The 12,848-nt window shown below is 35.6% G+C and overlaps 1 protein-coding gene and 1 pseudogene across 1 annotated transcript; one reads left to right on the top strand and one right to left on the bottom strand.

Moving 5' to 3' along the window:
- The first annotated feature begins 3,323 nt into the window (after positions 1–3,323).
- LOC114761322 (meiotic nuclear division protein 1 homolog) lies at positions 3,324–6,097 on the top strand. Its single transcript, XM_028950667.1, has 10 exons — positions 3,324–3,399; positions 3,888–3,968; positions 4,079–4,195; positions 4,401–4,439; positions 4,562–4,669; positions 4,752–4,814; positions 4,909–4,960; positions 5,072–5,116; positions 5,256–5,335; positions 5,574–6,097. Exons 1-10 carry the CDS (start codon positions 3,397–3,399, stop codon positions 5,649–5,651), a joined length of 666 nt encoding a protein of 221 aa, XP_028806500.1. The 5' UTR covers positions 3,324–3,396; the 3' UTR covers positions 5,652–6,097.
- Positions 6,098–10,710: 4,613 nt separating this feature from the next.
- On the bottom strand, positions 10,711–12,544 carry LOC114761328 (vacuolar protein sorting-associated protein 32 homolog 2-like; annotated as a pseudogene).
- Between the last annotated feature and the right edge of the window lie 304 nt (positions 12,545–12,848).

Here is a 12,848-nt window from a genome sequence, read left to right as displayed (position 1 = left end):
CCATAGATGAGAAGGATGTACTTAAATTACCACAAAAAGATTAAAAAAACGATGAAATCAGCAAAGCTGGAGAATAGGAAAAGGCGAAGGAGTCAGCTTGAACTGATTGGCGCTGGCTCACCTACTTGGCCATTCTGCACTTTGATTACTTAGAATATCACATAAATAGTTATATTAATTGACAACTAACTATTTTAAAATGAGAAGCAAACTAGAGCAAGTTATCCTAAGGATGTCAATTAACCAATTAGCTAAGATATCGCTTGGTCTTATTCAGCTTTACAGCTTTTATTCATGCACACACATATATATATATATATCTTGGTCTTTAAAATGGTCAGGCCAAGCCAAACCCATTTAATATTTATTAATAAACCATTCTTCTTCTTCTTGTCTTATTCTTCTACTTTTGTATTCATTATTCATTAATCTTTGTAATCATGTACTGGACCCTAACGAGTTTATAGTCACCACAAGGTTTAGGTTCCATTCTGATTACTTATGCGCAACAAATCGCTTTCCTTCTCCAATTTTTTATTTGCAAGTTTAAATTATGTATATAAATACAAGTTTTTATAAACTGATTAATAGGGTGTCTGCATCAGTTTGAAATTTAAAATTAATACAAGTCGGAATATATAGAGGAATCCATCATTTGTCTTTTTATAATTTTCTCAGAGGATTATAGTCAAAAAGAAACAGTCTCTTCGTTTGGTTTGATGTTTTGGTCCAAGTGATTAATATCCTAAATATAAATTATCAAATACCAATATTCTTTGCCAGTTGTCATTTTCTCGTCATCATGCATATCAAGATTCGTAATTAGTACTACCTCCGATTTTAATTATAAGATCCAGTTGACTTTTTGAGGAATTAAGGAAGTAAGTTAAGTTAGTTATTTGTAATAAATAAGTGTTTCATTCCTAAAATATCCTTGCTAATTAAGTGTATTGGCTAGACTATCATTATTAGAAAAATATCTTGGAAAAAAATACATAAATATGAGAGAAAAATAGATTAGGGTCTTATAATTAGGACCAAACAAAAAGTCAAATGGGGCCTTATATTAAGGACCGGAGGTAGTAATTTTTAACTTGATGCCTTTAGGATTCAGAACAAAACACAAGCTAGTCAAGAATGTTGTTTAAGATTTTCAAATGATGAATGAGAAACGCTGAATTAAAAATTCATATAGAATATATAGAGTAGTTTGAATATAATTATCGAATATAGTTTATAATTTTATATGGAAGAGAGAAAAAAGCGTTAAAACTTGATCAATTTTACTATATATATATATATATTAATTTCGGTAAACGGAAGACAAGACTAAAATGGAGAGATTATAGAAATAATAAGAATTTTTTTCACAAGTTAGAATATTAATTTTAAATTTTTTCTACGATTGAGATTAAGATAATAAGTCTCACAGATTAGTAGTAATTATACAACGTCAAGATCCACTACAATTTGTCAGCTCAAATCTTCTTGAGAATTATAAGGAGGCCTCAATAGGAAAAAAAAAAGAAAGTAAGTTTTAATAATAAATGAGTAGTCTGCACAAAAAAAAAAAGAGTGAATAGTTGTCATTTATTGCTTTAGAATTTGTTACTGGCATCTTGCAGACTATTCTATTGTTATTGAGATTTTACAGTAATTATATTTTTTACTTGAAACTTTATAGTAATTTTTCCAATTCTCTTTTCCTCCGCTGCTTCTCTTTTATTAGTGAGCCTCAAATGAGAACTTTTTCCTTTTCTTATTATGCTTAATAACTTTATATAACTTTTAAATTAATTATTTTAATAAAAATCAAACAATTGCCTTTTCATTTCCTTATTATGACATATTAGAAAAACCTCAGAGTCTAAACCTTTTATTTTATTATGTTTGAGATGAGCACTTTATTGAGTCAAAGGCTATTTGCTTTCGCTTGAATAGTCAACATCAGTTTTTTCCATCTAGCCTTGGTGAGGAAAACTTAGAAGCTTAATCAGTACGGAAGAGCCTCATATTCTGAAAGCTTATGGCATACTGTTCTCTTGTTATTGAGATTTTTTAATAATTATTTTTTTTACTCAAGACTTTATAACTATTTTCCTGATTCTTTTTTCCTCTTTCATTTCACGGTTCATCCTTTATATCGGTGAGCCTCAAACGAGTACTTTTTTCTTTCCCTATTATGCTTAATAACTTTATATAACTTAATGAAATTAGTTTAAATTAATTATTTTAACAAAAATCAAATGAGTACTTTTTCTTTTTCTTATCATATGACATATGAGGAAAACCTCGGAGTCTAAACTTTTCATTCCATCATATTTGAGACCGGCATTTTATTGTGTCAAAAGCTATTGTTCTTGCTTGAATATCCAATTTCAGTTTCACATCTAGTCTTGGTGGAAAAACTTCGAAGCTTAATCAGCACAGAGAAGCCTCATGTTTTGGAAGATATTCTTATGATATTTTTTATTTGCTTTCTTTTTTCCTTATGTTTCCATATTACTCCTCCGATCCTTATTATAAGACCCAATTTGACTTTTTATTTGGTTTTAATTATAAACCCAATCCATTTTGTCTCTTATATTTATGCATTTTTTCCAACATAATCCTTCTAATAATGATAGTTTTAGCCAATATACTTAATTAGCAAGGATATTTTAGGAATGACAACACTTATTTATTATAAATAACCAACTTAACTTACTTCCTTAATCTCCTCAAATAAGTCAATTGGGTCTTATAATTAGGACCGGAGGAGTAGTTCATCTTCTTTTATGGCTATTTCCAACTATAATTTCTATTCTTGTTCTATTATTATACTTTGAACCTTTTTTTTTGGGTGAAATGAACTTTTACTTTTTACTTAATATTATTTTGTCTCCATTAAAAAAAATTACCAAAAAGAATAAATTTATTCTCAATCCTAACATCACTTTTTTAAACATAGCCCATGCCTCTGATTCAAATTCCCACTTATGACTCGCCGATAATATCAATATAAAATTTTTATATTTAGTTACTGCACCTACCTCATTTATCTTGGGAAAAACTTATTTATTTAAATTTATATTCTTGATATATTTGTTTTCAATAAAGATCACCAACAGACATTGATTTTAGTAGAAGGAAGCTATGATCATTTAAGTATAAAATCAAGTTCAATTTTTTAGTAATAAAAAATTATTTACTTTGATTTAATAAAAAATACATTTTCAATTAAAAGGAGTATTTAATAATTACAGTGTTGTATTGAGCAAGCCTCATTTTCCCGCCAAAGAGAAATTGGCTGCCGCAACGAAAAGCCCGCGGTTCCGGAATTTTCCTCTTATTCCTGACTCTTAACGTTCCACCTTCACTGCCGATTGTTGGTTTGCTGCTCGCCGAACAGTCGCAATGGTGACTTCATCTCTCTCTAAATCGGGATTTCATTTGTTATTTCGTTATTGGATAACCTAGTCTTCAATTATCCCTATTTGTAGCATTTTTCGCCTCCGTGACTGATCTTATCGTTCACTAGTAGCTCCTTTGTTTAGTAGGATTTGATATCACATATCTGAAGTCACTGGGAAGTTGGTTGGTTCTAGAGTTGAATCTTGAGCGCCCTTTTCTTATTTTGTTCCTCTTCGTTTTCGTCATTGAATATAATGGGAGTTGGCAAATGTCCCGAATTAACCACCAAAAGAAAAATTGCTATATGGAATACCTAATTGTTTTCCTGCATGTTCAATAGATTGTTTTACGATTTTAATCGTGGCTCTCTCCATGTATGAGAAAATGACGCGTTCTTCTGGCAAGGTCTTGGTGGTTTTCCTAATGACTGATAGATTGTTTTTGTCAATTTGTTTGTCTTGCGATGGATTGGTGCGTTTTTGCTTACGGTGCAGTCGAAGAAAAGAGGTCTTTCATTGGAAGAGAAGCGTGAGAGAATGCTCCAAGTCTTTTACGAGTCACAAGACTTCTTCCTGGTTAGGTTCTCGTGTAACTTTCTAGTTGCTAGCCTCATTTCATTCACTACTGCATTAATTTGTTTTTTTTGTTATCATCAACTGACTAATTATATATGGGTTCTTTTTAGCTTAAGGAGCTTGAGAAGTTAGGTCCCAAGAAAGGTGTCATCACTCAGTCCGTGAAGGATGTCATCCAAAGTTTAGTGGACGATGACCTTGTTTCAAAAGATAAGATAGGAACTTCTGTAAGTTAACATCTACAAATAGAGACTGAATAAAATAGTTTTCATTTTCGCGCCCACCCCCTCCTTTGTTTTATAGTTAGGGCCATCAGATGCTTGTCCCACCCACAAGACTTGAGAAACGGAAATTTTAAGCTGTCTTTGACATTCGGACAAATTATTCTCAGAGATAACCTTGACATGACTGATCTCGTATTTTGGCTGTCAGGTATACTTTTGGAGTCTTCCAAGCTGTGCAGGAAATCAGGTGAAACCCTTGAGGACAAAGTGACATTCTGCTGTTTTACCATTTTTGGTTGATAACTTGGTCACTGCTCTCCAGATTATTTGGCTGTAGCTTGATTACGGCATTAACACAATTTTGTATAGCTTAGGAATGTTTACCACAAACTTGAATCTGAACTCAAAAGCAACAAGAAGCGGTATGTTGAACTTGCTGATCAATGTGAGGTGCTAAAGAAAGGACGAGAGGAATCTGTGAGTTATGATTCATCATTCCTTACTAGTGTATCATTTGCATTTTGCTCTACTCCAAGAGTATCGATTGTATCTCCTCCAGGACGAACGAGAGGAGGCCTTAGCGGATCTAAAAGCCATTGAGCTGAAGCATAATGAGTTGAAGGTTGATTTGCAGTTTATTTGTTCACACTGCATTAAGTATGATCATAATTTAATGAATTCCATGACCGCAATCAATTAATATTTTATGGTTTCAGGAAGAGTTGGGAAAGTATGCAGACAATGATCCAGCTGCCGTTGAAGCAATGAGTTAAGAATTGTTCATTTGGCGCCTTAATTGGAAAAATTTAGAAGTTAATCCTTATAACTTGTGATGGTTTTCATGTCGGATCACTGATGATTTGATGTCAATATCTGCAGAGGAAGCAATTGAAGTTGCCCATGTAGCAGCCAACAGATGGACAGGTTCTGCTTAATGTTTTCCTTTTTCCCCTTTTTCCAATGAATTGGGTTTACTAGGGGAGGATGTCTGGATTTTCGAAATGTCACATTACATTGTGCTGAGTAGAACCTCCAAATCATAGTGGCTAAAAAATGTGTGCAGACAACACTTTCACCCTGAAGCAATGGTGCTCAAACAACTTCCCCCAGGCCAAGGAGCAGCTTGAAAACGTGTATAAGGAGGTCAGGTTTTTATGCCTCTTTATGTAAAGCTCGATGCTTAAACCCTCTGTTAAGTTGTTATCTTTGACCCTATGCAATGGATTTCTTTTGCCTTTCATAGTCACTTGAATGAGATTGAGATCACTATCCTGATGCACAACGTAGCTAGGACACAGCCTTCCTTGAGGAGAGTTGGGTTGTTTATCCACGTTTCTTCTTCTTATGTCTCCTTAACTCTTGCACCTTAATCTTAATGCAGATTGGGATAACAGATGATTTTGACTATTTGGAGCTAGCACCCCTTCCCCTCAGGGCTGTTGGTGATTTGGAACTTTGAACCAAGATGAAGGCCACTTATTGCTCGTGTCTCTAAGTTACCGATCTTCATAAAGTAAAGCTGATTATCATGATTTCCTATGGGATCTTCAAACAAAAAACAGTGGCATGCTATTTTCTCTTCCCCACATCCCTAACTTCATCAAAGTCTCAAGGATAGCGTAATCAGTTCAAAAGAAGAAGCAAGAGTTTCTTTAAGCGAAAATATATCAAGAGGTTTTAAGAATATATAGGATTTAGGATTTAATTGAAGTGTTTATTGTGCTTACCTAATAGTATTTACTGTCTTGTTTTTGTTCCCTTTAACCGCGGCCGCCACTTTCATGAGGTTTATGACCATCCTGTTTGGAGGATGCGGGTATTTGTTTGTGTGAATTGTGTTCACGCTCTGGTCATGATTACAATTTTGAGTAGAGTTTTAATATCCTTAGTGGCCCGAGTTCTTTATTCGTTCGATCCTCTGGTCATGATAACGAGTTAACCACCACAGGCATCCATTTCTGTGACTATGAAGGCATAACAAGTTCAGTTGAGCATAATTTTCTCTGAAAGATGACAGAACAATACTGTTCTGCTAACATATCCTCATACCCTTGGAGCGACTAATGTGCGGAGGTGATTGAATGAAAAACAAAATGAGTATATGAAAAGAATTTTATTTTATCTCGAGTAAAAGTACTTTTTTAAAGTACTTCTGGGAGTTTCTAAACACTCTCATCAGATTGCAAAAGTGTTTTTACGAGGTTGGAGAGCTGAACTTTGTTCTTATTGGTAGATTTCTGCCATAATACCATATTAACTAGCTAATTAGTCAAAATTTATCTTCTGCCTCAGTTTTAATGTGCCTTCATCTTTAGTTACATCTCAGCTGCCGTCATGTGACTAGGTTGTTTGTTGAGCAGCTTATCTCCCAGATCTTGTTATAACTTGTGAGGATCTATGAACTTATATCGAGAAATTCAGTCAAACTATATATAATGTTATTAAAATTTTATAGTTATCTGTAACAAAGTTTATTAATTAGATATGATTTGTTTAATCAGTCATGAACATAAAAGACAACAGATATTTAGAAAAAAATTAACATTTTGGACACAAATCTTATAAACTAAACTTGTCCCATGACAATGACAACAAAGGGAAGAGAAATAATTATTGAACATTTTCGTTGCTTGTGAATTGGTTTTCTGACTTGGTCCACATGACTGTTGGTGAACGTGCAGGCAACCAAAACTTTGTCGCATCTAATTGTTTCTTCCATATTTTGTCCATATGACTTTGTCATTCTTCTTGCTTTGGCGCCCAAAAACAATTCTGAAAGAGGCGCATTGTTCGGCAAATCATGCCAACTTAACAAGTTCGTCACCATATATGTGATTATATTTATACATCGTTGCCTTCTTTTTAATATAAACCGAGGTATGATTTTAAAGAACAAGGAACCAGCGAGACAAGAACAAAAAGTAGCAAAATAAAGAACCTAGACTATTAATTTTTAGGGTAATATGATTTTTTCTAGTAATTTTTATTTAATCAAATATTAAAAATATATCCTACTACACTTCTTTAATTTAAAAAAAGACACATAGTAAATGATGTCATTGTAATCAATATTCCATAGCATTGCATGCCGGGTGGGCTGTTTGGGCTGCAACCAAACGGGCCCATTAGCACTGTGAAATTTTTTTTGATATGACTATTTAATTATGTTAGATTCAAATATTGGTAAACTTGGCTGGGAAATAATTTTTTTAACACATTTTCTGTATTTACACAAATTCAACCTCGAACTTAAAATTTGGTGTTAGGAAATGAAAGTCCTTTCAACTATAATCAATATATTAAATTTTTATTTCTCCATATGTGCAAAAAGTTAATTAAACACAATCGAATTCGGCTTCACTCCCTTTCTGTTCCGGTCCGCTGGGCTGTGTGTCGTGGATGAGTTGTATCTGTGGCCCCTAGGGATGCGGTCCAAGCCAACGGTCGCCGTCCAAGGTAACGGCTCAATCATGTCTCGAAATTTGAGGAGAGGGAAAAGATTTAAGATTTCGGGGTTCAACCGAATCAGTTGTCTAAATATTATATTAAATATTCAAATTTGAAATGTTGAACCGAATCAATCTCTATTGTCAATATCTGTGGCCCAGGCCGCCTTCTGTAGCACAGCTCGAAATTGCCTGGACTGTGTAACATGGGCACAATCTCATCTCTACACCTGTCATCCGTCAACCTTTCTTGTTGGGTCCTACATCTGATTCCTGCATTCTGCATGTTGCTCTCTTTCTTGTTTCTCCCTTTTCTTAGTTGCCAGCCAGAGTGTCTGCTTCGTCCCAAGATTCTTGTCTCGATGCATAAAAAGCTTCGCCCTCCTCCTCTTCCTCTTGCAAGCAACTTGCTTATATATTCTCCCATCACATCCCATTCTTGCCCTCGAATCCTCTCAAACGCAGAAGAAAACAGAGTTGAGAACTTGATAGCAAATAGCAATGGAGGTTCTTGCGCTTAGACTTCAATATTTCTTGATGGCCATTTTCGCTCTTGCCTTGCTTTTTGCAGTGCCGACCATCAATGCTCAGAGCCCTGCTCCCGCACCACCTCCTACCAGTGATGGTACTTTTTTTTGATGCCTCTCATCACCTTTCTTCATTTTTTGGTTTTTTTTTTTTTTTTAAGCTGCTTCCATCATTAATTTCTTCTGTGTCTTCGATTCTTTCCTGGGGCTGTTTTAATGGTCTGATAAGGTTCGTTTTAAATGGTGTTTGCCTGACAGGGATGGCAATTGATCAAGGGATCGCCTACGTGCTCATGCTAGTGGCTCTGCTTCTTACTTACATCATTCATTAAGCCTTTGGATATAAAGGAGGCCTGAATTTGCGAACTTTGTATATTGATTGATTGTGTTCTATTTTGGTTCTGTTTCCTGTTCATATGCTGAAGCTGTGATCTTTCAATGAAATTCTTTGATTTCATGCGTTCCTCCTCCTCTCTGTCGAATTTGCTTGAAGTGTGAGTACTCTTTCTGGGGCAAAGAGAAATGACATTTCTGCAACGTGGTGATCAGTATTCCAGAGTTGATGACGTAAACAAACCTCGCAATATAAATAAAAAGTAACTGAAAATTGATTTAAGCAGCCACGCCTTTGCCCTTTTTCCCCTTCTTTTCAAAGGATCATTCGCGCAAACAGCTCGCAATTTACATTTCGAAGTGAAAACAACGGTTTTCTTCTCAAGGGTGTTCGGATGGAATCAAAAACCATAATTTTAAAAGTACTTTTACGGGTGGTGGAGGTATTTATCTTGATTTGAGAAAAAATACTTCTTTCATGGTGTCCAAACACCTCCTTACTGTAAAATAACTCTGAGGGTGTCCGTTCAATGCCAAAAGCGCTGTTTCCAGACAAAACGCACACCTGATTTCTGAGATTCAAATGTTTAAATCATTTCACGGCAATCTGAGTTCATATAGATGGATTTTGAGGTCCGGCTCTGTAAGTTGAAGTTTTGAGTAAAACGGCACACCGAAGACATGCAAGTAAAGACATTCTGTCATTGACCCAAAATGAACTAAAATATGAATTCCTCATGAGATGATAGTAAGTCATCAATGGCATTGCAAGAAGAAGTCATAAATCTTTAAGGATACATATTAGAGACACGTGAGTTAACCTTTCACTCTAGATGAGGATTTAATCTCCTTGCTTCTTGTTACCTAACCCTTGAACCTTTAGATAGGCTTATTTAGGGTACAACACTACAACCAAGTTACAAGCAACAACTAAGTTTTGTTAACTATTCAATATTCCACATCCCATTTCGTAATAAGCCTAAATTGAGAGGCTTTGAGATAAAAGAGCCATCGGAAATGCGGGTCTTCTTTTGAAAAACAATGATCCATGGAGACAATCCGCTCATATCTTGGCCTCTTTCTCAAAAACAAAAACCCGACAGTATCACACTAGGACTAATTCAACGTCCTTGAAGGGTGATGGGTGATTCTCTTGGAGTTGGACAAGCACATGACTATCCGTTCCCACTGCAGCTTTTTCATCTCCAGGACACATGCTAACTTCGTCATCACTCATCACCAGGACCCAAGATTTTTGTTCACGATGACTCAGCCTCCTTTCAATGACTCATAGCTCATATTTATAAATTAGAACTAGATTAATATAATAAGGGGGAGGGATATTTGCCCAAATCATGCTACGGAGAGAAAACCAGGGAGCAGACTACTTGGCCAACTGCGCTATTTACATGCCTTCGGGCTGTCGTCCTCTTGATGAAACTCCTATGGGGCTCTCGCCCATGCTTGTAAAAGATAAGCTTGGATCCACTACCCCAAGATTTTTAAAAAGATCTTTTTTTTACTTTTTTAGCAATTCGTCTCAGTATGGTTGTTATATTTTCCTTTTGAAAACCAATATAATATTTTACCACCATAAAAATCTAATCCCATCCAATGCTTCTGTTCAAGCTGTGTGCCTCCAACCAATCTACACTACACCACCACCTTCTGTATAAACATGACCCATACCTACCTTCCAGTGCTTTTCATCCCTCTCCAAGCTCCACGAAGTTGATGTTCCGCCTAAGTTAATGTAGAATACGATAAAAATTTATTGCATCTTTATGTATTTGAGAATTTCTCATTTTTTTGTCCTTTTTTAATTAACTTGATAAGAAAAGCACGGCATTGGGTCTGGATTATCCGGATAAGGCAAGGCCCTGAAAAGGCATTAAACCAAGGTAGAAACTGTCATTTTGGGGAAACAACCTAGAGAATTGCCAAATATCCAATGGGAGAATAAAAATCTTATGACAACCATTAGGGAAAATAAACTGCCAATCATGATCTCTATGAAGCGATTAGCAAATACTTTCAAGAAGCAATGTACTTTTATCTGCCGGAAATGTGCTTCTATACTCCCATTCACCAGAGCAAACAAAGTCGCTCACTAATCATTTCTTTTATTCATTGAAGACAGGTTCAAGGATATAAGCGGACTGGGGCCAAGACTATATTAATTCCATCCAGGATACACACACAAAATGTATGATTAAGTAAATGCATTCCATCAAGGACTAGATTTTTTTTTTTTGGGGGGGGGGGAGCAGTTTAAATGTAACCAATAGACAAATCACACAACATAAAAAAAAACAACTCGCTTCGGAGATTGGATGCAAGGGTCGATGGACTTTTCTGTTCAACTTTTGACACCGTTATATACACCTGCTGGTTTGTTCAACATATCGCATAGATAAAGGAGACTGAGAAAAGCAGAATTCTCCATAACAGTGGCTAGAATTCTTTATGAAAGCCACACGTGATAAGCACAGCGCCTGCAAAATTCTGGCAGAAAGCTCAATTACAATGAGAGCAACCAACTAAAATAAGCTTCCCACATTTTCCTCGTGAAAGCAATCTAAGGAATAGATTTCAAATTGCAATACAAAATGATGCATAATTGCATACACAAGCCATCCAATTGCAACATTAATTAACTGAAATAAATGCATAAATAACGGGATTAGATGGCATTACTGCTAAAAATAAGGACCTGCTTAAAGCGCCATCTCAGCTTGCAAGCAGCAGCCAATTCATCCTCAGCAGTGCGCTTCTGAGGAGCAGGGCGAGCAGGTTGCCTCCCAGCTGGGACCTGCACTGGAGCTGCAGGAGCTGTAGTCGCAGGTTGAAGAAGCTGTTCTTCCAACTCAGCACCCTCCAATTCTTCAAGTTCTGCTTCCAATTCATCCTGAAGAGACAAAGAAAATGAGAGTGCTCCGCAGGTATATTTCAAACAACAGTGTAGATCTGTTTTCTTTGCTTTTAGGGATTTTTGCCAACCCCTTCAAAAAAGTTCACCTAAAAGAATCATATCTATGTCTTGTCCAAATACAAATAAAGTTGAAATGATTAGAAGAGGACCTCATCAAAATCTGCAGCTGCACCGATTGGGGTTGATAATGCTTCTTGAATCTGTTTCATGTTCTCAGTTTGTTCATTAATCTCATCCATGGTCTTGTCAACGTCATCAATATTCCTGTGAAATAACATAGCAAGATAACAATTCACAATCAGCATTCCATTAATAAAGATAAGCCAGAATATGAAATAGTACAAGTGATATGAAGAGAAACAAAACTTCCTATAATTTAAAAGTGAAAAAAGATATGAACATCACTAAAACAAATTCAATACGCCACATACGTTGCCTTTTGCATAGCCTTCATAGCAGAAGCTCCAGTTCTCAAAGCATCCACTGTTTCTGTGGTGGCCTTAGCACCTTCCAACATTATCATCTATACCACAAATCATCAGAAGATGCAAAAGAAGTTCAGTAAACTCAAGCATTGTCTGAATTGTCCATAAATAAAAAGTTGTATTCACACCTGGTCATGAATACGCAACTGGAAATTCCCGAGCTGCTCTACTTGCTGTTCATATAACCTCTTTCTCTTCAAACATTGTATGGCCGCTGCATGAAGTAGAAATTCAAAAGCAAAGTGACAAGCTTTGACTCAGTACCCAATCTAATAACAATTATCCCCTAGAGATTAGGTATCCACTTGTCAAGCATATACATACACTGACACACCCTATAAAATGTAAAATGAACTTTTGACGACCACATAATGTGTTGTTTCCTCAGAATAACACATTGTATATGAAAGGGTAAAAAATTTATTTATTTCAGAGATATACTGATCCAGGATAAGAAGACAGTTCTACAATCTACACCATCACAAAGATCCGTGAGTTTTGCAAAATACCTCTTTTATTTTTTGCCCTTGTAAATTCTTTAGCCTTTTCAACCTCTGCCGCAGCCTTTTTAATAAGTACTTTCTCCTTTTTCTCCAGCATTTCAAGTGTCTACAATGTACGATTCCAAAGAAAAACAATTTTGAACATATTCTCAAATTACTCTGCATACCATGCACCACTAACAGCCAGCTACCGTGGCTGAGAATCAGATAAAACACAAGAATATTCTAAAAATGAATTCAAAATAATTATATTATCACTCCGGCTATGATCATGAAACGTCTACAAGACTAACAGAGCACTACCAACACAAAACAGACAAAAATGGGATTTCCTGCTCTCCCAGCCATATTCTAAACAAAGAAAAAGTACTATCTGAAATCTTGAACAACTAAGGTCCAGTATGAACAAACTTAAAAGGTTTGGCTGGGA

The sequence above is a fragment of the Neltuma alba genome, unplaced genomic scaffold, assembly GCF_004799145.2.
Source record: "Neltuma alba isolate B1F8T4 unplaced genomic scaffold, ASM479914v2 tig00011117_pilon, whole genome shotgun sequence".
In the NCBI taxonomy this organism is placed as follows: domain Eukaryota; kingdom Viridiplantae; phylum Streptophyta; class Magnoliopsida; order Fabales; family Fabaceae; genus Neltuma; species Neltuma alba.
This window is presented reverse-complemented; position numbering and strand designations above follow the sequence as displayed.

Excerpts from the sequence above, each read along its gene's own strand:
- LOC114761322 (XM_028950667.1), top strand. Across the intron at positions 4,440-4,561 it reads CAAGCTGTGCAGGAAATCAG|CTTAGGAATGTTTACCACAA; the intron begins GTGAAACCCTTG and ends AATTTTGTATAG. Across the intron at positions 4,815-4,908 it reads TGAAGCATAATGAGTTGAAG|GAAGAGTTGGGAAAGTATGC; the intron begins GTTGATTTGCAG and ends TTATGGTTTCAG.